Genomic DNA, 23,922 nt, shown 5'->3' on the forward strand with positions numbered 1-23,922 from the left:
ATTTACGCAAGTCAAGAGTTGTGAGACAGTGCTTTAAGACAAAAATCTGTGCGCGTCAGCAAGGGCTGCAGAGTTCTGAGACCTTAGTATTAGCTAGCGCAGCAGCATAAGCATTTTAAATACAGTGGCCCTTCTGATAATGAAGTGCGAAAGCTGGAATATAGATGTATACTCGAGTGACCTAATTTTATTTTAAAAAATAGGTCAACAGCAGGATTGCAAGTACAATCAATGGCAAAACTCAGTTTTAATAGTAGTCTCATTAAGTTCTGGCAACATATTCATAGGAAAAAAGAGTCCTTCTACCATGGAAGACAGTGTATCTATAGCTGAAGAGAAACTGAGGCAGCAATACCAGAAATGTAAGAAGCCTATTACAACCACTGAATGATTAATACACTACAAGTATGTTGGATAATATCTAGACAGTCAGTTTGAGGAGTTGAAGAGCACAAGTTTGCAGCTGCAGCCTCTTCAGAGAGCTGATATCCTACCTCACCTGGCCCCTGCAGTGAAAGAGGAATTCACCTGGGTTGTGACTCACACTGCACATAGAAAGAGGATAGAATCAATAACCTCAAACATGCGAATTTGAAGTCAGGTCAGGATTTGCTATTTACTTACCCTGAATGCTTACTTTTATGAAGTGTGATAGACTTGTCAGTGAGCTAATTGTAGACTGCCCTCAAAATTTGACTGACAAAGTACAGGATTGTCCAAAAGCATTATTATAAAGGATTGAAAATAATTAGACCAATGGTTTGAATACCTATATCTAACCAAGTGAATCAAGTGGAAACCTGATGCAGGTACAGGACTGATGATGCATGGACATGTACAGAGACACCAGTCATCGAAAGATCAAACCTAGGGTCTTCTGGACCAGATAATGTTTGACAAGAGGACTCCCTTAGTTTTATAGGGGAAGGGTAGAAATTCACTGCAGCTAAACACTTGAAGAGGTCAGTATCACCTACCCTACACCAATGAATTAGAATAAAAAAGAAGACAGAAAAATGTTACCCACCTGTGAGATGCATTCTCCATTTACAGAGCTTGTCTCCTTTGACTTACGTTTACTCATTGCAGTAATTCACATCTTAAATAAAAAAAGGAAGATTCTCTAAGTTTTGCTTTTTGTTCAACTGTATACTTATCAAAAAGAGCAATTTGAGATGTTAGCATACTGCGCTTAATATAATACCAAATCAATATTAATGGCAATGTTTACACACACAAACAATTGAATTTGAGTAGTCAAGTTTTTCATACGTGATAAACAGGTAAACATTTTTGGTTACAGCATATTACTGGAACAAACTACTAATACTGAAAGAAAGTCTTGCACCACGCCAGCTTAGACGAAGGCTTTGTCCACACACACAAGCTGTATTGCTATAACTGTATTAACATAGTTATACCAGCATAAAGTGTTTAACATTGGTATAACTGTCCATACTTTGGGGTTGTATTGGTATAGCTTATTCCTATATATATAGGAATAAGCTATACCAATAAGTGATACCACTATAAAGAATCTTTCTACAAATATAATTGTCCACCCTAGGACACTGCACTAGCATAACTACATCTGCTTAAAAAGAAGTCATACCACTGACAGTTATACTGGTACAAAACTGGTGTTTAGACCAGGCTAAAGCTTCCTACCAGGAGCCCAGCAAGCAATTCCATACTAATGAAAAGTAAGGCACCTAGTTGCAATGAAAGACTGAGTTCAACCCACAGCAAAGTGAAAAAACTACAGTCCAGAAAAGTGACTCTCAGGTCTTGGCTACACTTGCAAGTTAGAGCGCATTAAATCAGCCCCGGGCGCCCTAACTCTTGAGGTGTCCGCACTGGCAAGGCACTTAGAGCAACTGGACTGTGCAGCTGGTAATCTACCTCCACGAGAAGCATAGAGCTTGTTGCACCCTGCCTGAAATGCCGAGGCGTCAGTGTGGACAACCTGTTGCATTACTGCGCTGTGATTTGCCTCCAGAAACGTCCCATAATTCCTTGAAGTGGCCACTCTGGTCATTGTTTTGAACTCTGCTGCAGGCATGCAGATATCCCCTTTCAAAGCTCCGTTTCTGACAGCCAGCATGCTTATCTGCTCTGGGACAAAGCAAACCATTACTGTGGAATGCTCCTGCTGCAGAGGCAGGCGTTTGTGCACGTGTGAGAGACAGAGAGGGGTGTGGGCTGATGTTGGGGTTTCCCCCTTCCTCCTGCCGCTGTCTGAACTTACAAGACAGCATGCTGACGCACGCTGCCCCCCCAAAACACACTGTCTCTCGCCCCACATACTCAACACAATCCGTCACACTCCACCCCCCCGCCCTCCATTTGGGAGGCACCCTGCAGCGACTTGCACACTGGGATAGCCACCACAAGACACTGCTCTCTGGGGCGTTGCAAGAGCTGCTAATGTGGCCGCGCTAATCCACTTGCATCTGACAGTGTAAACACACGGCAACGCTTTCCCTGCTGCAGTCTCTGAGGGCTGGTTTCACTCCCAGCGCTCTACATCTGCAAGTGTAGCCATGCCCTCAGTGAGGAAGGCTTCAGTAGTAGTCGGATAGTGACAAAAAGGTATGCAAACTCCCCACCCCACCCCCAAAAAAACAACCCCTAGAAGAGCTAACAGTTATGGTTATGTTTCAATGACCAATTTTTAAACCAAAGAAACCAATTGAAGAATATTTTTTTCTTCTAGAGAATAAGGTCAGTTTCTAGCTTCACAGGCAGTTACACAACATCTATAAGTAAGGATTATTTTTAAACCACAGAAGCTAGAACAGCTTCATCAAAACCTGTCAGCAGAGATATGCCACATAATAGATAAAAGTTGTGTGGAAGAATAAACACAAAACTGTAAAAGGTGACATGCAGTTTTTTCCTTTCAGCGATCTCTGAATCTTAATTAGCAAGTACGATCCAGAACCTTACAGGGATAACCTAGGACAATCCATTTAGATAAATTTTACAAGCCTCAGGCTTTTTTTCCCCTGACTCCATGAAGTAAACAAAACAACATGCAACAGAAGTTCACAGAAGCCTTTGTGGCCCTTGTAACATCGAGGAAGTGAAGGCTTCTTACTGTCAGAAGGCGATTTACATAATATACACTTCAGATTATGACAGGAACTGGAAGGGCATTGTCAACAGAGAAAGGAATAGTAAACAAAGTGTTCTTATCCTTATGAAGGGGAATAAATGGGCCAGGACTTTCAGCATAGAGATGGAGACTGCAGCAATTATAAGATTCTGTGTAAGAGTGTGTTTTATCAGGAAGGCACTCCTGTCTCTGATCTTCCAGGGGCAAGTAGGAAGGAAGTGTATCCTTTAATTGATGTGCTATTCCTTGGTATGGCTTACACAGTTTCAGGAGCAGAGGAATTTATCCAAAAAAGATTCTGATTCACATTTGTCTATAGTTTTGGCATAACCAGAACAGCAGTAAAACAAGCTAGCTGTCAAGCAATGCCCAGCTAGATAGTGAGCATCAAACTTAGGCTGTCTTCTCAGTGCTGATCTTGGACTCCTCCTGTGTTGAAGACCTGAACATCTCCCTACAATGAAATCACATCATTTGACACTACAGAGAGAGGAAAAGTCATACCTAAATCCTGAAATGTCTATTACAACTCCTTTAATGTTTTAAGAGATAAGGTGAGGGAGACACTATTTTTTATTGGACCAACTTCTGTTGGTGAAAGACAAGCCTTCCAGCTCTGGGAAAAGTACTCAGACTGTCAACTAAATACAAGGCAGAACAGATTGTTTAGTATAACTAGTTAACACACATTTTAAGAGTATTCAAGGTGAAGTGACCTGTTAACACCTAGCCAGTCATAGGACAAAATGCGGGGGGATTGTAGATTACAGATTGTTGTAGTAAACCAGACACTGGATTTATTTTAAGACTGATTTTAGAGTCTAGCAAAGTTATGTATTTAAGCTCTTAGGCTTGTCTTTTGAAGGTGTTGTGCAGGTTTCCTTTGAGAATGAACACAGATCAGATATGGAGTGACTTGTGAGAAGTGTTTGCTCAGGACATTATTTCAAGGCTAGAGAAAAAAGTCAGCCCCATTTTAACAGATTTTAAAACCTACAATGACCTTAGAATATAGAATCTTATAGTGTAAAAAGTGAATTGAAATCTAAGGCTTTAAAGTCTGTACTGTAGCCATAGTGGCACAGCTATAACACTGCAGCTGCACTGCCGCAAGGTCTCCTATGCAGCCACTCTATGCTGGAGGGAGAGAGCTCTCCTGCCAACATAATTTAACCAAGTCCAACAAATGGCAGTAGCTATGTTGGCTACTGCGCATTTGTCGTTATTTTCCACACACACACACACACACACACACACACACCCCCAATCAACAAAAAGTTTCGCCAACAAAAGTGTTCCTATAGATAAAACTTAAGACTAGCTTTAACTCTAAACTAGTATACCAAAGGATTAAAATTATGCCGGACAACCACTGATCTGTAAGCTGCTTTATAAGCTTCAGTAACAGTGAGGTATTAGCTTACTTGAGCTTGAGACAGCCTCTACCCTACTGCACATGCATCTGTTGCAAGCCACAGTGTTTGCAGGCAGCCTGACTTCAGACATGCTGTGGATGCTGAACCTGAGCTCAGCCCATGTACCACAAGTTTGAATCTTGCTGGTGGCAGCTCTGAGAATGTGCGTTGCACACATTAGGAAAGATGGACAAAACAATTAAGTGAAATGTTTTGTTTTTTAAAAATCAGAACACACCACTTGGCTGAAACCTAAAGTATTCATGGGAAAGAGCTGCTTTCAACAAATCTCAGAATGAGAAATTTTTAAAAAAGTTTCTATAATGAAATATCCCACTGACATTTTGAAAATGAAATGTTTTGGTCTGACATGGCTGTGTTTAGGAATTTGAGTTAATTTGTACTAAGAGGGGGCCAGGAGAGAGATATGGTCAAAATGAAATGTTTAGATCCAAAGAGTCTTTCAGATTGTCAGTTCATGAAAATTTGACATTTCCTTTCTTGATTCTGGATAAAAAGTCAGTTTTCAAAAATTGTGAAAATTTTTGGACAAAAAAAGTTTCCCCACGCATCTATAGACATTAGTTGCTCTCTGTCTCCATTCTTTAGGGGCTCCCTCTTGAGTTTTTGCTCTAAGAGCAAAGCTTTGTTTTAAGAGTCAATAAAACAGGGGTCAGCAATCAGCGGCAGGCGTGCCCAAAGGCAGCACACGAGCTGATTCAGTGGCATACTGATGCTGGCTTGGGGTTCCAGCTGGGGTCCCAGGCGCTGGCTCCACTCAACCTGCTGCTGGCCTGGGGTACCAGCTGCTGGCCCCCTGCCAGATGGGGTTCCGTCCTACCAGCCCCACTTGACCTGCTGCTGGCCTGGGGTCCTGGCCGAGGCCCAGGACTCTGCTCCTGGCCTCAGCCTGGCGCTCTGCAGCCACCCCTAGCTGTGGCCCACAGCACAGCACCCCACCTTAAAAACTGTTCCAGCGCTACTGGGATATTTTTAACTCCTGAATTGCTGCTTATACCATGCTACGTGGAACAGCGCATGGTGTTTGAAGTTGTGCGTGCCATCTGTCACAATTTTTTCCCCCTGTTGTGAGTTAAGGAGTACATTTGACAATGTCAGCTCCTAAGAAAGCAAAGTTAGATATCTGTTCATTTCCACCTTTTTGGACAGACATTTGGATTTATTCAAAAGAAGGAGTAGGCTGTTTGTGCTTTCTGTTGTGAAAGTGTTTGTTGCACATCAAGTGTTTGATAGCATTTTGAAATGAAACACAAGAAAACCTCTTGATGAAAGAGAGAAGACTAATCGATCAAAAAGGCAGTAAGAGGATATGAGAAGCAAAAGCATTCTTTTTAAATGCTTAAGTTAAAAAATCAAAACTACAGAAGGAAGGGAGTTACAATATTGCACAGTGAACAGCAAAAACCGGAAAGCCATTTACAGATCGGGAATATATAGAAAGTTTCTCTTAGCAGTTTGGAGGTTTTGTTCAACGAATTGCCAAATAAAGATACAATTGTATCTAGAATAAAAACTGCTTGTCTCTGCCAGAACAGTTGAGAGACACAAGCGAAATGGTAGAAAACTTTAACGAAAAGCAGACAACTGCATTAAAAGACACAGCAGTGTTTAGTGTTGCAGTTGACGAGAGCATGGATATAGACGACGTTCCACGTTCGGCAGTTGTTGCAAGATATTGTGCTTCCGATGAAATCCAAGAGGAACTTTGTTGCCTCAAACCCCTGCATGGCACAACAAAAGGGGGGAAGATATAGTGGAAAGTTTTGTAAACCATTTTGAACAAGGAGTTGACATCAGAAAAATATTGTGTGTGACAACAGATGGTGCTCCTGCCATGGCCAGAAAACAGAAGGGATTTGTAAAGTTACTTGAAGATCAGATTGGCTGCCCAACAGTCAAATTTCACTGTATCATCCATCAAGAAAAGCTGTGTGCTAAACTTTCTAGTTCAGAGTTTAATAATGTGATGAATACAGTGGTGCGAATTGTGAATTTCCTTGTTGCTTGACCTGCTTTGACTCGGACAGTTTCAAGCACTGCTAGAAGAGATGGACAGTGCTTATAACGACATTCCACTTCACAGCAACATTCAGTGGTTAAGTCATGGCAAGGTTTTGGTGTGCTTTGTAAACTGTTTTGATGCAATCAAGGTCTTGTCATCAGAAAAAGCACCCAAAAAAAAAAAAAAATAAACCACACTTACCCCAAACTGGATGATGACAGATGGCTGTCTAAGCTTGTGTTTCTAACTGACATCACTGTTCAATTAAACAATCTGAGCCTCTGTCTCCAGGGTGCTGGGCAAAACGTTCTGGATCTTTATGAAGCCTGGAAGGCATTTGTTGTAAAACTAGCAGTTTCTTCTCGGGATATTCGAACTTCGACTTTCCGTTACTTCCAACACATAAAAGAGCTATCGACACATTGCACTGCCAGTGTCAATGAGATTGGAATGTACATGCAAGAATCAGAATTTTGACAGATTTCAAGATTTCCAGTGATTTGGCCCAATGCTTTCTTTTCTAATTAAACCTGAAATGTTCAACGAAAGCAACTTGGATTTGTCTGTATTTCAGTGGATGCATGTTGAAGATTTCGAAATGCAGCTCGTTCAGTTAAAAAGCTCAGAATTGTGGGCATCAAAATTTGGAGATCTGCGGAGTGCACTTGAAGCTACCGAGAGAGATCATGGGGGCCTCTATTCTGACCTGCTGGACATCCCTGCCAGTGAAATGTAACTGTTTGAAGAAAATTGCGTTTGCAATGCTTTCAGCATTTGGATCCACATTCCTGTGTGAACTGGTATTTTCCACACATTAAATCTGTCCTCTCTCCCTCTTGGAAGGAGTTAACAACTGATCACTCAAGCCTGTGTGCAGCTTAAACTATCCAAATACGTGCCAGACATTGGAAAACTCAGCAAGAAAAAGCAAGGGCAAGGATCATACTAAAACTGATAAGAAGCTTCTGAAACATTTTTAAAACCTTATTTACTTTACATACAACAATAGTTTAGTTATATATTATAGACTTAGAGACCTTCTAAAAACATTAAAATGTATTACTGGCACACAACCTTAAATTACAATGAATAAATGAACACTTGGCACACCACTTCTGAAAGATTGCCAACCCCTGCAATAAAGCATGCTCTAAAATCCACATGCATACTCAGATTTTACTTAAGAAATATTGTCAAGGAAGACAGTATTAATGTAAGAGGGGATAAGACTTGAAGGGCTTGTCTACACTTAAAATACTGCAGTGCTTCAGTGAAGACGCTATCTACACCTATGAGAGAGCTTCTCCTGTCAGTGTAGACAGGCTACCTCCCTGAGAGCCACTACTTGATCTTGCACCGTCTACACCCGGGGTTAGATTGGTTTAAATTGAGTCACTCAGGGATGTGAATTTTTCCTAATGTAGACCAGGCCTCAAACAACAACATTAGGGTAAAGTCAGGGCCGTCCCTGTGGGGTGCGGGACCAGGAACAACCCCTCCCATTGGCCCAGGCCCACTCCAACCCTTCCCCCAACTCCTGCCCTGCCTCTTTCTGCCCCGCCCCATTCCACTCCTTCCCACAAGCCCCTGCCCTGCCTCTTTCCTACTTCCACCCTCTCCCCCCGAACGATGCTGGGAGCTGGCAGGGTGGACAGGGGCCGGGTTGCTTGCTGCTGCCAGCACCAGGCCCCCTGCTAACCCTCCAGGCTGCCTTGGACCCCGCATCCATCCTATGGATGGGACGGCTCTGGGTAGAGTAATCATGCCCCATGCTATTAACCCATTTCCTGATCAATGGGACACTAATCAAAGAAAAACAAGTAACTGCAACTCTCAATGTCAGCATTAGCAAAAGCAACTAAAACCAGAAAATTCCCTCAGAGAAAGCCTGAATCTAAGGACAAGTGTAAGGTCAACATTTAGATTGTACCAGCATACCATTCCCAGTCAAAATATTAACATGTTTATCATGAAAAATAAAGATAAATTTCAACTGTCTACAATAACTCATACAGCCTACAAAAAAAAAAAAAAAAAAAATCAAGCTTTATTCTTCCAAGTGCAGTAGTTTCTGGGAGAGACATTGGATTCTAGAAAATTTTAGGTGTGTGGCCATTTTAAAATCTGTTACAGCAAACTTTAAGTCATTTTCTCTACAGAAACTGCTAGAGCAAACTTAAGCAGTGCGCAAGCGACAATCAATTTTTAAAAGTTACATTGTAACCGATGTTAAAATGTAACTCCTGATGCATCCTTGACTGTGGTGGAGCTAACACCCTACCATAATACTGCTGGGCCACATAAGACCCAAGTGTAGAACTACTGGTGCAAGGTGTTCCTCAGCTACAGTCCCCCTCTAGAAGGAGCTGGTTTTAATATTCAAGCTCCCAGGCATAGCAAGATTGTCTTGAAGTTCAGTATGCCACAACACGCAATAAGGTAGACATTGGGAGAAGGGGAACACCAGCCTCCCACTGAGATAAATGGGTCAATTATCTTCATTCCTCTCCAGGGTTCCTCCAACCTACTAGGGCCTGGAAGTAACCTGGTGGAAGAACATGGGCCAGAAGAGTGACAAACTGTTTTCAAAATGATTTTCTAAACAAGTGGCCATTCCACAGCCTAGGATAAAACCCAGGACTCTCAGAGGTGGCAAGGAGGCACGGAGGGGGACCGCATTTAAGGGTTTGTTGTTGTTTTCCTAAGATCTGTAATGCTGGGGTTACTTAAGAGTGAAAACTTGTGTGATTAAGAGATTCCTTTGCTAAGCCTGAGTTTGAGACTATAGGATGCTATCTTCTAAAGAATCATACCTGGGATTTCCATAAAAACCTTATCTGCTTGACCATATATAACAGATGGCTTCTTCTGTTTCACATTCCCAGTCCTTGTGCTCATCTCATATTTCTTTCTCCCATGGTGTATAAGCCAGTGCCTAGACTATGAATTTAACTTGGCTGCAACACAGCAGAAGAGTAGCATGTGAGTGAATCTTAGCACGGGCTTTGGCAGTGTGCAAGTGACCCACTAATGTACCATGTCAGTCAGCACCTTGTCTGGCCCCAAGCTATTGGTCATCTCCTGCTACTTAAAATCATAGAATTGTAGGATTGGAAGGGACCTCGAGAGGTCATCTAGTCCAGTCCCCTGCACTCATGGCAGGACTAAGTATTATCTAGAGCATCCCTGACAGGTGTTTGTCTAACCTGCTCTTAAAAATCTACAATGATGGAGATTCCACAACTTCCCTAGTCCATTTCTTCCAGCGCTTAATCACCCTGACAGGAAGTTTTTCCTAACATCCAACCTCAACTGCCCTTGCTGCAATTTAAGCCCATTGTTTCTTGTCCTAGCCTCAGAAGTTAGACCATTTTTTCTCCCTCCTCCTTGTAACAACCTTTTATGTAAATTTGTATATGTATTCTATGTTAAGTGATTCCACTACACCAGGAATGTTCTCATATTATAAGTCAGTTTCATCCTACTGTCAGTCAAATTTTCTATTATATTTTACCTTTCAAGAAGAATCTCGTTCTCTAGTTATCTTTTAGTAAGGCAGAACACCTCTGTGGACAACTGTCAATACAGGTCTACTTCTAGTGAAGAGTATTTCCAATGTACATGGGGATCACTTTTAAAGGCACAGTGATTTAAACTAATTATATGGAGAAAAGTCTCCCATTCCTGCTGACAATCTGCTGTCAGTTAAGTCACCCCTCTTACTGTGTAGAGTAACAATCTGCACTTTCATAACAAAAAAAAAGTTAAATATTCACCTATCTTGCTCACCAGTGTGATGTAAGATGACTGAATTCTTCCTCCCTCCATGCCCACATCCAGCTAAAAACAGAAGTAGCAGCAGACCAATCATAGCAGGTACTTAGAAAAGCTAAGATGCACAGTGAACTCCACCAGTTTAAGATAGATTTTACTACTTTTTAGAAACAAAGAAAGAATGTAGCCTTCTGCAAGACTGATGTATGCTCAGATTTTCTTTAGTTACAAAGCTTCTTTGTAACATATTAATGAAATTAAGATCTAACACTTGTTTTAGTCCTCAGACTGCCTTCTTAATAAATCTGAAATATCAATTCAGATATACTTAAGTTAATAAATAATTAAAATTAAGGGCTGGAATATGGCACCCTCTCACACTTGGTAGTTCTATTGAACTCATTGGATTACCTACTCACTGAGAATAAAAGTAGCAGAATCAGGCCCTGCATGTATCATTATATATGTATGTTCTCAGCAAGGTTAATGCCTGATTTACACTATACATATTATGAGTTTGATTCAGAAATTACTGGGTGAAATTCAGTGTCCTATGTTACACAAATCACGGTAGGTGATCATAATGGTCCTTTCTGTCTTTTGATAAGATTACATAGAAACTACTAGTCAAAAAGTTTCAAATTACCTCCACTGTAGCTAAAGCTATGTCCACACTAGGAGAGCTTTTTCAGTATAGAAATAATGGTATACTGTACCATCAAAGTGTATTGTAACAGGGATCCACATCCCACCCCTCTTCTGGGGGCCTGCTTTCTGCCCCCAATAAGACTCAGAGAGGCTTCAGGGTTGTGAAACACCTGTGTCTTTATTTATACCAGGTTCTCCCACCACCAGTGTCTATATCAGGGGTCTCAAACTCAAAATGACCACTAAGGCCACATGAGGACTAGTGCATTGGCCCGAGGGCCGCATACTCTGGGATCGAGTTTGGGGGCTGGGTGCAGGCTCCGGGCTGGGGCACAGGCTGGGGGGTGCAGGATGGGTGGAGGGGTGCAGGCTCTGGGAGGAAGTTTGGGGATAGGAGGGGGTGCAGGGGTGAGTGTTGTGGGGCTGGGGATGAGGGGTTTGGGGCACTGGAGAGGCTCAGGACTAGGGCAGTGCCCTGGCCAAAGTGGAGGGGGGCAACTAGGACCCTGCGGCAGCAGGTGATGCTGGAAGCCAGCAGAATAGAGTGGAGTCAGCCTGAGCTGCAGGCTCCGAGTGGTGAGAGGGCAGCAAGCGAGGCTGGGGGACACTCTGAGAAGGCACGTGGGGGCAGCAGGTGGGGCCAGGGGAAGAGACCCAGCCCCAAACATTGGGGAGCAGCACCCGGGGAGCTTAGCTGCCACATAAAATAACTCAGGAGGGGAGTTTGGTGGCGACAGGAAGTAACTGGGCGGGGGGGAAGAGGGAGCTTGGTAGGCCGCAGGGAAGAGCCCTGCAGGCCGCATGCGGCCCGCATGTTTGAGACCCCTGATCTATATAGAAGTCTTGCAGGATTAGTCAGAGGCAGAGGCAGCCTTCAGCTAGGAGGCCTCCAGTTCCCTCCCTGACTAACTAACTTCTCCCTGGCTGCCCCCCCTTCTGGCTCCCTCCCAGCCTTTACAGTCCTTGGCTTGTCAGGCCAGCAGATGTTGCCAATCCTCAGGCCAGCATCAGGCCTTTTCCATCAGCCCCAATCTGTTCCCCCTGATTGGAGCTAACTGGGCAGAGGCTAATTAGGTGCTTTTGCACCAGCACTCTGCTACAGTACCTACTGTGGATGCAGCCAAAACGGCAAACCACACTCTGTACCAGTAAAAACAGTTTTACCAGTGCAGCTGAATCTACACTATAACATAGCTGTACCGGCAGAAGTCTGTAGTGTAGACAAGGTCTAACTTCCCTTAATGGTACCTATAATCCAGGGGGTAGCAATGTTTGGCACGTGGCTCGCCAGGGTAAGCACCCTGGTGGGCCAGGCCAGTTTATTTACCTGCTGATGTGGCAGGTTCGGCCGATCATGGCCCCCACTGGCCGCGGTTCGCTGTCCCGGGCCAATGGGGGCGGCGGGAAGCCGCGGCCAGCACTTCCCTTGCCTGCACCACGTCCCGCCGCCCCCATTAGCCCAGGGCAGCGAACGGCGGCCAGTGGGGGCCACGATCGGCCGAACCTGCCACGTCAGCAGGTAAATAAACTGGCTCGGCCCGCCAGGGTGCTTATCCTGGTGAGCCGCGTGCCAGAGGTTGCCAACCCCTGCTATAATCAATAGTGTGCAAATTCAGTTCATCTCCAGGCCTCAGAAACAGCTACTACATGCTCTACTCCTGAGGGCATTCTGAACCAAAAAGTTAAAAATTCTGCAAATTGTATTTGTCAAATTAACATGGAGGCTCTAGCATGGCATTGGGGAGCACAGGCCACTGGCTGCACAGTGGTAGATCAGCTGCCTCCAGGACATGGACTCAGTGGTGAGGCTACACCCAATCTTGACACATTGCAAGGACTGGGCCTGCCACAGAAACATCCTAGGTCCCTGACCCTCCATGTGGGCAGCCAGGCTCAGCAAGGCAGGATCCAAGCGTGGAGGGGCTTAGTGTGGGGGACCCAGGTGTGGGTTGAGAGGGTTGTGTGGGGCAATCTGGGTGTGAGCAGCTCAGTGGGGAATCTGGCTGCAAGGGGGGGGGGGGGGGAGATCAGGATGCACAGGGTTTTGTTGAGGGGGGGGGAAGGTTCTGGGTGCAACGGGAATGGGACTCTGCATAGGGGTCCAGGTGAAGGTGGTAGGGCTCCAGGCAGGGAAGTCTGGGTATGGGGGATAGAGCTCAGCAGGGAAGTGTGGGGAGCTCAGTGGGGGGGTCCAGATGCTCAGGGAGTGGGGCTCTGTGGCGTGGCGATCCATGTGCAGCTGGTTGGGGCTCGGTGGGGTGGGGATAGCTCATTGGGATGGTCTAGATGCAAAGGGAGTGGGGGTTCTGAGTGAGGATGGGGGCTGAGGCTTGGCAGGAGGATCTGGATATGAGGGGGTCTGGATGCATGGGGGTGGGGCAGATGGGGGAGCAGTCCCCTGTACAGAGGTCAGGGGGGAATTTGCAGAGATTCCTGCAGCCAGGGAAGAAATCTGGGGTGTGTCTGACCCAGCCCCAGATGCCATGCAGGGGAAGAGAAAATCCCATCCTCCCCAACCCAGCCGGGACCAGCAGCTAAGCCCAGTGCAAGGTAAGAGCCACCAGCGGGTCTTCCCCAGTCCCGCCTCCTACCCCACAGTGATTTACCTCTCTGCCAGCTGCCCTTGACACCCAAAACATACTGATGGGGACAGTCGCATGACTGCACTTCTGGCTGCCTTTTGCTTCCCCACCAGAGTAATGCCAATACGGCCTTACTGACATTTTTCTGAAGCTACTATCATGCTCTACAGAATTTCAGCTTTCACTAAAAACTAACTGTTATGGCTGCATAGAATGTCTCAAAATGTGAGCCAAGAAACCAGCAAATATGTCTATGGGTAGTCTTCAGTGGACAGCTAACCCTGGGTTTTAGCCCTGCCATCCACCCAGAAAACCATCTGTCCAGGCTTCGGAGGGGCTTTAAGCCTGAGCTAGCTTACATGGCTGGGTGCCAAGGTCTGTATCCCAGGTTTGGCTGAAACATGCAACTTTGCAATGAGGAAGCAGGTAAAAGTCAAAGTCACTCTGCTGACAGTCCTCCCATGCACATCCTGCAGTTCCTCACGAGGGTCAGGCAAGTTGTACAATTGACAGGGAAAGAATCCTAGAGCATCTCAGCACAAAGAAGCATGGGGTCTGATCCCAGATGTACACTGACAAGTGCAGAAGCAATGAGGACATATCACAGGTAGTGATTTGCTATGGGGATGCTCACAAACGGACTGAACTAACCATCATGCCAATCACCCAGGTTAACAGTGCAGTGAAGACCTGTCCTATGTGACTCAAACAGTAGCTCTAAAATATGCGACCTGTCCTACCCTCTTCCTTTCATTAAGGTGTTACAATTTCCTTTGTCATAAGAAAGGAGAGGGAGTTTTACAGATCTGTAATGACTCATTTTGGTGCCATAAGTGGTTGGCATTTGAGAGAGGACCCTCGATTACTTTAATCCCATTAAAGAACCAAATGCAATTAAAGAAAGTTTAGTTGAGTCCATCAGCATAGTTAAAGGCCACATCTACACTAGCGAGCTTACAGCAGTGACACTACAAGATCCACTCGACATAATAAAACCACCTCCATGAGTGGCAGTAGTTATGTCAAAGGGAGACGCTCTGTACACTCCGGCGTTTCTGTTGGTGTAACTTATGTACTGGAGAGGTGGGGTGTGTGTGTTTTTTCACACTCATGAGCAACATAAGTTATACCGACAAAAGTGCTAGTGTAGACAAAGCCTAAAACTAGCTTAGTGGTAGTGTAGGCATGGCTGAAGACTGACAAAAGGGGAGCCTAGCTCAAAGAGTCCAGTAGAGCTCTCATAGGATGCACAATCCACAGTGATTATGGCTTCTTATTCTGGTGATCCACATGGGTGAAGTTTAGAAAAGTGCCCCCACCTTTTTTACACTCAAATTCTGCCCTTGTTGATCACATTAACTCACACAAACATACATGAACCAATTTTTAAGGGCAGTTATTTATGTTCAAGACAAGACAGTTATAACCACCTTTGTAAATAAAATTAATTCACAAATTTGAGCTACTGTAATCCTTCAATTGTAAAATTACAAGAGCTTTCATCTTCAGTGCTTAAGAAACAAAATTAGTTGTAATGTTAAAGAGCCTAGTGTGACTCAGCTTTAGTTCCTTTACAAAAAAGTAGAAATACAGCAAAGTCCCAAACACTTAAGCAGCAACTACATTGCTTACAACAACGTGCCTTTGACCAGCACAAGTAAATGCCCAGGAGCAGAATTAAGCTCCATGAAGTCCGAGTTAAAGTCTAAGCTTTCTTCCAAAAATTCCCTATACATCACATTGCGACACAGAAGGCATCTGTTAGCATCTGTAAGCACGGAACAAGAGAGTTTCCATGGAAAGCGCTCTGGACGTGGACACACAGCAGACACCAACGCGGCTCTGCTAGGAGGTCACTGGGGACGAACTCCAGAGACTCAGGTTTTTTTCAACATGCCAGAGCAGGTAACCCGGAGTTGCTCTCAAGACCCAGCACGGCCACCCGGACCAGCGCCGGGCTCACTAGGCAGGAAGCGCTTGCGGTCTAGGCAGTGAAGACTCGCCCGGTGCCTTTCAGCGGTGCCTGCAGGAGTCCCACGACGCCTCGCTGGCGCGCCTCCTTGGACCTCAACTCCGAGCCTCCATGAGCATCATCCCCCCCCTCGCGCTGCCGAAGGGCCCCCAGCGCCCCGGAGCAGGGCACCGGCAAGCGGCCTTCCCGCCTTATGACACCTGGCCCCAACGAACTGGGGACGGGGCACAGCCACCCCCCTGGGTTCCGGGAACACAGCGCGGCTAGGGGGAGGCTGCCCCCAGGGGACCCCGCCGCCCTCCGCCCGCACCAGGTCAGGGCTCTCGTCCGCCTGCCCGCTCTCCCCTGCCAGGTCATGTCACCGCCCTCCATCGCCTTCCCACCCCCGTAGCCCCGGTCCCGCGGAACCCTTACCTAGGTCGGCTCCCTCCCGCCTCAGCGCGTGGTTCGGACTCCAACGGAGTAACCCTCCTCTTCGCCCGCTAGCGCCTCAGAAACCTTCCCGGCACCCCGCGCGCACATCGCTCCTGGTCACATGGCGATGACGACACCGCCCCTCCTCCCTTCCCCCCACCCGCTCTTGACTCGCCTCAACTCTGCCCCTTTTACGCCCACTCACTCACTCACTTCCGCTCCACTTCCCTCCCCCTCCCGCAACTTCCTTTCCCTCGACGGCATCTCTTTCCGGGTTCGCCAGCCGCGCGGTGCATTGTGGAGAGCAACCTCTTTCCCTCCCCCCCCTTCAACCCACCGAGCCCTCTTCGGGCGCCTGCGCAGTCTCAGCCTCCCATCTTTCTCCCAAGCAGAGCCAGAGCTTCAGCAGCAGTAGCAGCAGCAGCTGATGATGAAGAGAGAGGGGGAGACTGGGGGACCTTTTATTTATATTGTTAAAGGGACAGAGCACTAATTCCATCTTGAATTGGTGTGTGTGGAGGGGGAGGGGGTTGGTGTGAGGAGCCTGAGTTTCTCCCCCCCAGCCCAGCCCAGCTAGAGGATCCCAGGGAGACACAGGGAGAGAAGGAGAGTTTCTTCCCCCCCTTGGCCGTCAGAGGAGAGAGAAAGAGACCAAAAGCCTCTTAGCAACACAGCCCCTTCTCTCTCTGCTAATGCTGCTTGGCCCTGGCTGGAGACACCTCACCACACACACACACACACAGGAGCAGCAGCCAGTTCACCAGCTCCCCCACCCCCTGCTCTCCCCTCCTCCCCCTTTATTACCCTTTGTGTGTGTCTCTTTCTCCACTGCTCCAGGGAAGGGAATAAAAGTGGGGTGCAGCCAAGGTAAGTGTGTTTGTGTGTGGGGAAGCAATACCTCCTCCCAGCTCTGCCTCTCACTCTAGGTCAGGCAGATTTGGGGGCTGGGGGTTGGGAAGGTGTTTGTTTTCTGGATCCATCTTTTAGCTTTGATGATAGTTTGATTGTTTACTGGTTTGGCAAAGTGGCTTATTTTTCCTGCTCCAAATGAAACACTTCAGTTTTGTGTCTTACTCTAACCTTCCTGCCCCTCTTTGGGAAGAAGATATTATAGTGTTCTTATCTGTCACTTTTTACTCACTCTTTGAGGAAGTGGAAACCTTTCTCTGTGTCCTGCCTCAGTTTTATTTATTTTTCAGTGTATGAGCAAATGTCATGGAGTAGATGATGATCAAGCGTTGCTAGTGGTACTCTCAAGTGTGTTCCAATATCCCCCTCTTTTTAGAATTGTTTCTTATTTGGGAATTTGCTGTTTCTGGGAGCAGTATTTGTCTTTTGGTTTTCACTGGTAGTTGTCTTTTTAATAAATAGTTTTTCTGTGTAGAGAAGTAGGTGAAGTATTAAAAGGTGTTTGGGCCACGGTTTGTTTTATTTATGATTTCTTTCAAAAGTGCTTGTATTTCCTATGTCAAAATAGGAAATTCAAAAGACAAAAAGAATAATATGGAGCTGGAAACACTTTGGAATTTATCATCTGTCTTTGTTTTGTGTAGTTGCATGTTGCTATTGTTAACAATCTGAATAAATAAACTTAGTTACATAATCATTAAGGCCCTGATCCTACAAAGATTTATGTACTTGCTTAACTTTAAGCATCTGAGTAGTCCCAATATGGAACTACTCTAATATGTAAATATTAGCAAGATCAGGGCCTGTGGAATAAATCACCTCAATACTTAGTTAGAATAAACAGTTAGCTCTTGTTAAAATTTTTATGTTAAATTTTTTTCATGGTTTTCTGATAGGAAGGCCAAACCTGTCCAGCAGTATTTGTGCTGCACTAAATAGTTGTCTGGCTTAGGTACCACTTTCAGTTTTAACTAACCAGTTTCTTTATTAATGTAAGATTCACATGTCAAAAAAATCTGAGTTTTGTACAATTTAGAATGACAATAAAACTTCTGAATATATTTTCAGAACAACATCAGAAAAGTCCTTTTAGAGTCCTAAGAATCCAGAAGAAAGAGTTTAGGAGTTAATGATAAACTGGTTTTATATTTCAATGTCATCTCTTTTACAAGAAGGACACTTGTTTAAAAAACACTGTTGTCTGCGAATAATTTGTGTTTGTTTTTCATGTAACTGTCTTTAAAAAAGAGAACTATGTGCTATTAATTTAGTAAATAATGCAAGGTATTTCTGAACTGTGAGGTAGGCCAGGGACTGTGCATTTCAGTGGGGCATCTCAGCAAAATGGGATTCAGCTTGATATATGCATCTTTATCCTGTATTTGAAGAGGAATACACAAAAAAGCCTTCACTTGTAAATGCTTTAGTATCTCTGATCTCATAATTTGCATCAGCAAAAAATATTTTGTGTAAAGCAGCAATTTCATGATCAAGCTGGCAATATGAAAACAACAATTTGATCAGGTTGGAAAGGACTGTAGGAAAATAAATTTAGAAGGATACTTGACAAATATTGTTAGAAGAGATTGGAGTAGCAAATGTTACTATAGTTCTGTAGAATTGTCTTGCTTTTAGTTTTCTATTTCGCTTGTGAAGACAAAACAACTTGCTGTATTCAGAATAATTTAAAAAATCAAATTTGTAAAGTAATATTTCTTTTAAAGATCAGCAAATATGTATAGGAGTTCATTCTTGAAAATTGTGGTTATCTATTTATTTTATTACAAGCAACACTTGAAATGCACAACTAAAAGCTTATCCAGGAATAACATTTTTTCATGTTTCATACCAACCTGCTATCATGTAAATAATTCTTTTCTTACTCTGAGTTACCGTTGATGTGTTTCATCTGCACATAGAAACCTATACTATGTTCAAGATTATGCCCCCAATATGAGTGTTATTTCAAGTCCATCTGCAATTTATTGTGCAAACACAAATATTCAGATGGAAAATTTGTTATTTATTACATAGGGCAACACTTTTTTTACTGGTTTAATGTTAAAAAATATGTAAATTAGACTTTTTAAACTGGTTTCTCAATAAAAAATTGAGTAAAATTTCTAAAATCCCAGTTTTGATTTGTTAACCCAATATCTTGACAGATTCTTCTCCATAGAGAGGAACTGTGTTTGAAACCTTAGATTTCTTAGGCCCTGATCCTACAGTCAGGTCTCTGCTGGCAGACCATCACTGATTTCACTGAGGCTTATCTTGTGGAATATAGGTCCAAGGCCTTAGATGATAATCCATTCAGAGCAGGGACAGTCTATTTCTGTGGCTTATAGTGCACTATACTGCAAGAAGGCCTTAACTCTAATTGGGGTTTTCAGGATGCTGCCATAATAATTTTCTAAAAACTGCATCTATCAACTGGAATTATGGGAAACTGTTAGGAACCAACAATTATTACTAAGTAGCAATTTTTTTGTTCTGTTTTTAAGTCTTTATGCTAGTATCATAGGAAAGTATTCAAGATTTTTGATTGATTTTTAGGCATTGAGGAACATTTATGTATTTTTCCCTATTGCTTAACTGGATCATTTATATATCTGACATTAGTGATTATTTTTTGTCTCTTATTCATTTTCTTTACCAAAAATGTATATCTAGAAAGTTAATTTTGAATTGATAAGGACTCTACAATAACTATATTTAGGCTATACTAGATTAACAACAAGGAAAACATTTAAAGATCTTATTCAGGCCAGACCTGTACCTCGGTATTTTTAAATTAAAAATTACCTGTCTTTTCTTGCTTATCCAGTACTAATTTCATGATCAGTTTATTGGTTTGCTAGTTATTTTAGGTAAGCATGCTGATCTTTATTTTAATCAGGTATAAATGTTTTTGTAAAGCAGTGTTATTGTTCCCCTTAAACAAAACTTGTTACCTTTCTGCGGTCCTGACCCTTGCTCTCTTCATTGGGAGTTTAGTGTTCTCTGCATCTCTTAGGAAAAACTGAGCCTTTGTGGGATCATTAACAACTTTACTAACAAAAAAACTGTCTGTCTTGTTTTTCACTCAGGCTTTTTGTTACTAATCTGTCAATAGATGGTTTCACTATATTCTTCACAGTGATTTTATGTATGGGAGATCAGCATTCAGGAACTAGTTGCTTGAACACAGCCAGTAACTACAATGTTAGCTTGTGAATCAGCATCAAGTCCTTGACCTCACTCCTGCAAGTTACTCTTTGGTGGTAGACCCCTGTGCCCATGTGGCGTTCCATTGACTTCAGTGGGGCTTCATGCAGTGTAAGAGCGCACAAGTGCAATTCTCAGAATAGGAGCTTTAGTTATAAATGGCCTAGGGTAAAATTTTCAAAAATGCCTACATCTCATTTTCAAAGTGACTTAAAAGCCAAAATCTCATTGTCTTTCAATGAGACTTAGGAAATAAGAGCTTAAGTTACTTTGAAATTGAGACTTGGGCCCTTAGTCACAGAGGCTTTTGGAAATGCATTCCCCAGTTTTGGTTCCACTGAAATCCATGAGAGTTTTGACAGTCACTTCAACAGCTCATAATAGAGAGCCTTCTTTACTTTTCATTTGTTAGTGTCTGTAAATATTTTTTTTCATATTGTTACCTGGAGTAATGTTATTCATACAGCTGCCAATAAGGTTAATTTAGCCTGTATAAGAACCAAAATACACATTAGTTATTAAAAGGAACATGGAATGAAATTTTACAAAAAGGTTGGAGCCTCAGATCTACTCTCCTGTAATACATAAAGAGTTTCAGTGTTTAAGTACAGTTAATGCAAATAAGTTGTGCTAATATTTTAACTAACTTTAGCAGTTTTGACCCCAAATCATTCTTTGATTGTTAATTACAATTATATAGTATCTATTTTTAGATTAACCACCTAAAAGTGAGAGGGAGGTTCAGGCCTCATACTCATGAATTCATTAGCTTCTTTGCTAAGGCTGCCTAAACAGAGTGAAGTGTAAGATAATTATGAAGGTGTGTGTGTGTGTGTGTGTGTGTGTGTGTGCATTTGTGTGTATATAAACATGTCTTAAATTATTCTTAATCTAATATCGGGTTATGTTAGCTGAAGTTTTTTTTTTTTTTTTAAAAAGGAACAGTATAGCTCAGGGAGTCGGTAATGGAGCACAGGGTCTTTCACATCTAGATTGTTGACTTGAATCCAGCAACAGGAGCCAAAGTCACTACCATGTGATAACTAGTCATTGATCTTTCTGAAATGTGTTGACCATCTCAGTTCAGCTCCTAGATGACAGATGTCCACATCACACAAATCTCCATTACTTCCTATCTTTCTCATCTGAGTGACTAAGGAATAAATTGTGGGAGGTGGCGTGAATGCCCCTCTCCTCACTAGGGGTGGTTCATCTGAAATAGGATTGAGGCACATTGTCACGGCGGTTCAGAGACGCTCTTGAATTGCTGGCACTACTTCAGTTTTCTGGAGAGAAAGAGGATTCAACCCTGTCAAGTTGGCACTCTTTTCATGAACATTAATGTCTTTAAAAACTGAATAGGTGAGATTTTTTGAAAATTCTTTTAGAAGTTTATATTAATTTCCATTAGAACAGAAAATAAAGGATTAATTCATTTCTCTGGGATTAAGATGTGGAATGCACTGTGATCATTTTACTATAGCTTAGTTAATTTTCCTGTGCAGAGATGATTTAAACATAACAGTACAGTAAGTTTAAAAACGATTATTAGTTAAAACTAAACCCTGCAGAGCTGATTATTCATTTTATTTGTTTTATTCCAGAGTGAGAGGAGAGTCAGGTCCAGTATTTTTAAAGATTAAAATTCTCAGGTTTTCAGACAAGTGTAGATTTTCATCAACCTAAGCATTTAAATCAGAAGTTGCTTTTGTGATTTATCAAAGAACATTACAATTATTTGAAATGAAAATAGAAGCTTCAGTTTTAGGGTCTTTCAGTCATTGCATAACTAGCCTAGCTGCTCTAAGAGTGAAGAGAAATTCCCAAGTGGGGGAACCAGAACAGTTGTCAACTGTTTGCACAACAAATCCTTCTGGATCAAATGGTGATATTCTCAACATTTAAATAAAGAGAAGCTTGCAATAATTTTGCCACACACATTGCTGCCAAAGGAAACAAATATAAGGATAGATAGGAGAAAAATAGAACTGATCAGTATAATAGAATTTAAACATAAATCTATATAATTAGTTTTACTATCTTCATTTATAATACTTCAATTTTTTCCATAGGTTTCAATGAAATTTTAATTTGCCAATAATTTTAATTAATAATTTTAAGCTACTGTGGAGTATTAGTAACTTTTGCATTTTGTTTTTCTTTAAATGAAGTGTGTATGCATGTGTACAATTCTTGATCCTACAGGGACTTATACCTAATTTTACACATCCCACTGAATGATACATGTTTATGTCTTCATAGGCTTGTGGCCATACCAGGTACCAGCTACATCAAACAACTAATGTGTTTCAGCCCTTTCTTACATATTCTTACTACCAAGAATGTGATTGAGATTAACATATGTTTAACAGTTTTAAATGATATTCTAAGGTTCTTGTCCTGTAGAGCCTTATGGTTGTGCTCAATTTTATTGACTTGAGTGAGATTTCTTATCTATGTGAAGTTAAGCCTGCAAGTAAATCTTTGCAGGATCAGGGCCTAAAATCTCTAAATACTGTTTTAATAGAAGGAAGAATTTTTATGTATGTAGTGCTTTTACAAAGATAACATCATGTTATAAAAAGTAGATGAGCAGAGTCATCCATGACGAAGGTTATAAAGTTTTCAGATGTTTGTGACAAACTCTGGATTTTGTCAGTATAGAATTTCCTGTTTGGGTGTTTCAGAGTTTCACTATGGCGTGGGAAGGTTGTTTCATGGGATAAAACATGAGTTTCGTTTGACAGTGAATATTTGAAAATGTCGATTTAAATTGATAATGACATATAATTTAAGTATGTTGTACTTGACTCAACACTATTCAAAATAAGAAATTATTTCAAAACTAGGCTATGTTAATATTTCAAAGTTAATAAAACATTCCATTTTGAAGTATAGAACAAAGCATTTGAAAAATGTTTTGTTTTGCAGTGCTCTTTTGAAAAGTTTTATTTAAGTTTTGAAGGATTAGATCAAGTTTCTCCAGGATAGTCCTTATTGGAAAACTTAACAGTCATTTTTCTCAGAAAATGAAGTATCATCAAACTCCAGTTTAGAACTGTCTTAGTAAAGGTTAGAATTAAAAAACAAAAACAAAAAAAACTATTTCAAAATATTTTCCTTCTTTTAACATTTTGTCACACAGAAGTTCTTGATGAAGGGTTTCTTGGCCATTTTAGAAGCTGTAATTAGTTAAAAGGTTTGTTTATACTTCCCATCTCTGTTCTGCTGATGGTATTAGAATGCAGGCCAGAGCCAGACATCTAACTGTTTATAACATTCAAACTTCAATTAAAGCTACAGTGTTCAGTTTACTGAATATCAATATGTTCATGCCGGTTTCAAATAATTACCAGAAATTATGGAAGTAGTATGATAGCCTATGGTTCCTTTCCTCCTCAATACACTACTCGTAAACTCTATATTTTTTTATTTGTATTTCAAACATAGAAGGCCTACATAAATTTATTGGGTTTCAAAAATTTTGGTTTACACTTGGGTGTAGTAGTTGGTGGTATTCCAAAAAAAAAAAAAAAAAGAAGAATTGTTGTTATGGGTCAAGTCCTTTTTGGGGACAAATTTCCACTGACTTGAATAGAAGTTTTGCCTAAGTTAGGATTGCAGAGTATTTGTTTTTAGCAGATGTCAAAATACATTTAACTTAGTCAGCACATAGGCTATGGTCCAAATATAAACTGGCTTTAACTGTTCTCCGATAAGATGACTTAGATCTTCAGAACTATGAAGTACCTCCTTCTCAATTCAGCATGAGCATATACTGTAGCTCTATTTTTAATAGAGGAGAATTTAACAATTTACAATTAGTTTGTTACAATTTTTGAAGTTTATAAATTAATAAT

At 42.2% G+C, this 23,922-nt stretch overlaps 2 protein-coding genes across 21 annotated transcripts in view; one reads left to right on the forward strand and one right to left on the reverse strand.

Annotated features, from left to right (window-relative positions):
- Positions 1–16,219, reverse strand: part of ORC4 (origin recognition complex subunit 4) — a 62,302-nt gene extending 46,083 nt beyond the window's left edge. For 4 of the 11 annotated variants that reach the window (XR_006176987.2, XR_010591554.1, XM_042860873.2 and 1 more), the window contains exons 1-2: positions 15,947–16,219; positions 1,028–1,099 (exon numbers count right to left, since the gene is read on the reverse strand). Coding sequence is in view for 2 of the 11 variants with exons in the window: in XM_042860873.2 (XP_042716807.1) it covers positions 1,028–1,084 (57 nt within the window). In the remaining 9 variants the exon portion in view is untranslated. The remainder of the gene's footprint in view (positions 1–1,027; positions 1,100–15,946) is intronic. The other 7 variants (XR_010591556.1, XR_010591555.1, XR_010591558.1 and 4 more) reach the window with 5 other exon arrangements.
- An 8-nt stretch (positions 16,220–16,227) lies between these two features.
- MBD5 (methyl-CpG binding domain protein 5) overlaps positions 16,228–23,922 on the forward strand; it is a 256,499-nt gene continuing 248,804 nt past the window's right edge. For 8 of the 10 annotated variants that reach the window (XM_042860868.2, XM_042860867.2, XM_065561640.1 and 5 more), the window contains exon 1: positions 16,228–16,813. The gene's annotated coding sequence lies outside the window, so the exon portion shown is untranslated. The remainder of the gene's footprint in view (positions 16,814–23,922) is intronic. The other 2 variants (XM_065561642.1, XM_042860872.2) reach the window with 2 other exon arrangements.

The sequence above is a fragment of the Chrysemys picta genome, chromosome 11 (assembly GCF_011386835.1).
Source record: "Chrysemys picta bellii isolate R12L10 chromosome 11, ASM1138683v2, whole genome shotgun sequence".
Classification (NCBI taxonomy): Eukaryota; Metazoa; Chordata; order Testudines; family Emydidae; genus Chrysemys; species Chrysemys picta.